The sequence below is a fragment of the Antennarius striatus genome, chromosome 1 (genome assembly GCF_040054535.1).
Source record: "Antennarius striatus isolate MH-2024 chromosome 1, ASM4005453v1, whole genome shotgun sequence".
NCBI classification, from domain to species: Eukaryota; Metazoa; Chordata; class Actinopteri; order Lophiiformes; family Antennariidae; genus Antennarius; species Antennarius striatus.
The window spans coordinates 30344850-30349849 of NC_090776.1; the positions used below are offsets into that span (position 1 = coordinate 30344850).

The following is a 5000-nucleotide window of genomic DNA, read 5'->3' on the forward strand; positions in this document are numbered from 1 at the left end:
CCCTTTTCTTTATGTACACTCATATACAATTTATGATGGACCTATTTATTCTCTTTATGTGCAGTTTTATGCATTTTAATTCTGAAAATTAAAGGCCTGATTGATTTTATACATATTAATATGTAACTAATACGTCTCCTCCTTCCTGTACACAATAGATTGTCTAGTTCTGAGTAAAATAAGAGACAATATTAACCACAGAGTCATATGCTGATTTGAGACGCCTTTCAGCCAAAATGTAATCTGGCCTGAATAAAGACATGATAATATATCCCATTACCTTCCCATAAGATGTAATGTAATCAAACAGAATTGCTCTTTGTGATCCCTTCATGTTTAAATCTTTGGGTTCATGCTAATGTATGACTGGAGAACGATTCTGCCAAATTAAAAAAAGCTTTTTACACATTTCGTTAAAATCTATATATGGTCATGATTTTTCCCAAACTTGATAAATTGGTTTATTTATTTTTTTAAAAATCACATCACATCTTCCTGGTTTGGAGGATGAAAGGCTCCACCCTCCTGATATAGAATGAATACTGTCATATTTTCTTCCCATTTATTCCTCTCTGCTATTTTTTTGCCGAAGGATCGTCCTTTGGTCAAATTTAACGCACAACTGCAAGATACAGACAGATATCCAAACTAGACATGATGTGCACATGCGACTGAATGTGTGGTATTCCAGTGTGACGCACCTCCCCAATTAAAAAAAAAGGCAGTATTAAGAATTACCTGTCTGTACAGCTTTGTGACACTGCAACCAAAGCCAATAAGTGTTTGAAGCAGCAGTAAAGTATTGATTCCTCCGATTCACCAGAGAGGAAGTAAAACCTACACATCACACACACAGGCCCTCCATCCCTCACTGAGCCAACCTGGCTCTGCGGAGGTGGGGGGGGGCATGATTGTCAGACAAGTGATTGGTCTGTCTGCCTTTCTGTCTGCGCTGCCCTCACCTGAACAGGAACCCACACTGGGACAACTTTGCACACACACAGAGGGTGTGTTTGTGTGACAAACACGTGTCCATCAGTTTGTTAAGCATGCCAACATCCTGCGCTGTTTACTGATAAATCCATCTCAGACAATGCGCACAGAAATGTGGCAAAATCAGGAAAAGCAGACAGTAAACTCAACGCAAGGAACTCAAAGACAAAGAGGCATCAAGTACTCAGAATTCATGAAGTGGAGACCGCTTGGATTGTTGGATTTGATCGTTTTAGGAATAAAAAGGTCATCTACTGAACGCCTAAAATTCCTGAAAACAAAAAAGACGCCTTCAGCATCCCAGCACCCATCTTACATAATTTTCGTAGGATAATTTTATTCCCAGTTGTATTCTGACACCAGTGTGATTCATTTCTAGTGTTTTATTTATTTTATGCATCTGTAATAAAGTGCTTTATACCCTAGTTACCCTGTCTCATTCACCCCACATGTAAGCCACCCTGCCAATTTTATTGCAAACCCATTTTTCTGTCCCTCTGTTGAGGTCAGCGTTAATCGCTGCCCAGTAGCATCTCTCACGCTAGGTTATTTAATTCATCTACTGTTCAAACGGGTGGTTTTGATTCTCTGACTGAGGGAACTTATAACAGCTTTTCCCTCTGACAGTGCTGGTATTGATTGACAGACAGTTGTCCCTCCTCTGCTGCGCTCACTTTTATGTCCCCTCAGAGGGAAAGACTTCTCTGAGGCAAAAACTGGTAAAGGTGGAATTAAACACAACGAGCATCCTGACGCATGTATGGATGTATTCATCAGGGATATGTCATCATAGAGTAAAAGGCTCATGTTGGAGTTCACGTCGCAGCCTTTCCCCAGCCCGTCTGTCCTGCCTCCACCGTACAGTGGTTATCAACTTATATATACAATGTTCTGCTGTTTTTTGTGGGCTTACGGACAAGGAAAAGTTTTGAATGTGTGAATATGAAGGTGTTGTGTGCATTAGTATTACGTATGGCACTGTCTCCATTTCATTTCATTTCACGGGGGGATGATCTGCATACTGTACATTCTTTCATTTTTATACCTTTTATTTGAAAATAAAGCACCCTTTGGATATTGAATTTTAGTGTGGTTGAATAGCATTAGCTTTACAATTTAATGTATCATCTATCCTGAATCTACGTTGCGTTAACTACCTGTAATTTTCCTACGTTTTTGGTTTGTGTTTCTCACTTGTCTTCTCACTCTGCCTGCAGAATGAACCTATCGAAGGGACCATTGGTGAACAGCAGCAGTGAAGATAACTCCAAGTCAAGCTACAGTAAATGCGGCGCTGGCGCCTGGAGGATGCACCAGAGCTACGATCCACTAGAGGCCAACCACATGAGAGACGCACATGCCCTCTACAACCCCAGGTGAGGAGGGGTGGGGGGGGGGCAGACAGAAAGATGGATAGACAGAGAAAGAGAGAGAACCTGTGAAGTTTGGTTTTATTCAAAAAACACACTTGAGCTCCATAAATAAAAGAGAAACAAAAAAGTCAAGTAGTTTTAGACAAAAGGTAGCACTTTGGGGGGCAGTTGGTGTGTGTGTGTGTGTGTGTGTGTGTGTGTGTGTGTGTGTGTGTGTGTGTGTGTGTGTGTGTGTGTGTGTGTGTGTGTGTGTGTGTGTGTGTGTGTGTGTGTGTGTGTGTGTGTGTGACATAGAGACAGAACTGGGAGAGGAACGATTCCTTTGACCTAATACAATTAGGTTATTTTTCTTTGTTTTTGTTTTCTCTAACCTGAATATCTCTGATGTCATCATTTCAGACTAGATTGTCCAGACTATCTTCACTGTTAACGTCTTTTTGAGCATTTTGTTCTCATTTTTTAAAAATTGCCCTTCATATGGGCCTACCTAGGTTACGTATTACCATAAATCCCACTTCATGGTTTTGGATTATTAGTAACCAGACACAGACTTGTTTGTGGAATAATTTCACAAGTCTATGTTTTATGTCCAAAGGAAGACGTTTTGATAACGAAATGATAATGACTGAACAACCGTTTATATATGGTATATAATATTTCAGATTAACTTAGAGACTCAGAGCCGACAGGGTCCAACTTTAGAAATTAAACTCTAAACATGCTGCGTGTTTCATGTAAAAAAAAAAAAAACAGGAATTGTGTGACACATGCCCAGACTGTAAAACTGTAATTGTAAGTATGTGTTTTGTATATAATTAGCATAATGCATGCATGTCACACGATTATATGGAAATGAGCACAGGCTTGTGAAAAGTGTGCTCCCTACTCTTGGTCAATATTATTTTTATATCTTTTCACCTGAGCATGAAGTGACCGACCCAACAGGTACTGTCAGTCAGCTGTGTGCCACAGACTGGTTTTGTATCAGTCAATGGAAACAGCATTGTGTTCATACTGAGGTGACTAAAACATTAATGCTCTACTAAACTAGTATTGTTGTTGTGTTTTTGCTGCCTATTAACGCTTGTTGGGATGTAACAAACAACCCCATTTTTTGGTGTGTGTGTGTGTGTGTGTGTGTGTGTGTGTGTGTGTGTGTGTGTACGTGTCTACACACACCCTAGACTAGAAAGTCTTAGTCCAATAGGATTCCAGGGTTAGTCTGGGTCAAGATAATTAGAGGTCTGGCAAGCCATTCTCACGCCGACTCGGCCAATCAGAAAGAGGAGTTTTACGAGCACAGTATGAATTTGTGTGTGTGGCAGACAGTCAAGTCTGATGACGAGAGGAGTAAAGGTGTGCCAAAGGCTGAGGAGTCACGCCACTGCCTCAGGTCTAACATTAGACTGGAATGAGAACAACATTTTACGTTTGGCTGGTAATAATTTAAATGATTGCTGGAGCTTCCATCTTTACAATTAATCTTCAGACTTAAATCAATTTACTTCAATCTTGGACTATGTTATGAATCATAATAAAATACTCCCTAATAAAGTTTATTGTAAACCACATAACAATTATTGATAGACTATACATTTCTTTCAGGAGCATATAATAAATATCACTACTAGTAATAATTAATGAGACCCAAAAACAATATTTTGAAATTTTAAGTACAGTTTACTGTAAAATAACTGTAACCATGTAAAATTGTAAAGTATGTTCATTGTCAACTTATTAATTTAAATCAAAAGTGCTCGACTAATTTGCAACTATTCTCAACAATATTCAAAAAGAAATGTTAATTTAAACAAAGGAAACCTATATAACGGAAGAAAGGATGGATATCTGATCTGATAATAAGCAACATGATTAATCAGACAATCTCCACTCACAATGGATCTTTTTCACAGGAGCCGAAAGCATAAAAGTTGATAACATTAATAATGAGTGTGATCTATAAAAATGTCCCAGTTAGCCACGACAGTGTGACAAGCATGCTGAATCTAAATGGGCATGAGCCAACATTAAAGCTCCACCTGTGAGTTTCCTTCTGTGACATTTGAAAATGTCTTAAAAATAGGGTGAAAGAAAATGACTAGACATTTGATAGTAAAAAATTCACACCAACTCACACATGAGAATACTTTTTTATTTCTTGCATAGATACCTACATGTTGCGTTCGATCACATGAGCACTCAAGGATCTCTGACCTCTAATCATATTAATGGGATTTAGACGTTTGATTAATGTACAGAGTGTCACAAAAATGCACGCGCACACACACTATGCACACACGTCTTCATCCTCCAGGTTAAAATGGTATTTAGCAATACTAAAACACAAGTAACCCTCCAGTATTTTAAATGGCTACTGATGGATTTCTCTCATTAAATCTTTCGAGAGCTCAATGACTTAAAACAAAAAATGAAGAAAATATATCTTAAGAAAATACTAATTGTTTTTGGAGCCTTTCAGTTAGACATCGACTATAATACTAATGCGTTCCAGGAACCACACGCGATTGATGAATTCTGCGATAGAGCGACAAACTATTTATCTTATTATTTAGGTAAATTTAAACATTAATGAGCCCTCCCCATACAGATATTATCTGTATTACCTTTTCCCAC

The 5000-nt window shown here is 38.5% G+C and overlaps 1 protein-coding gene across 3 annotated transcripts in view; it reads left to right on the forward strand.

Annotated features, from left to right (window-relative positions):
* Window positions 1-5000, forward strand: part of esrrga (estrogen-related receptor gamma a) — a 64267-nt gene that overhangs the window by 8118 nt on the left and 51149 nt on the right. For all 3 annotated transcript variants that reach the window (XM_068314397.1, XM_068314406.1, XM_068314415.1), the window contains exon 2: window positions 2211-2369. In XM_068314397.1, the coding sequence (XP_068170498.1) occupies window positions 2211-2369 (159 nt within the window). The remainder of the gene's footprint in view (window positions 1-2210; window positions 2370-5000) is intronic.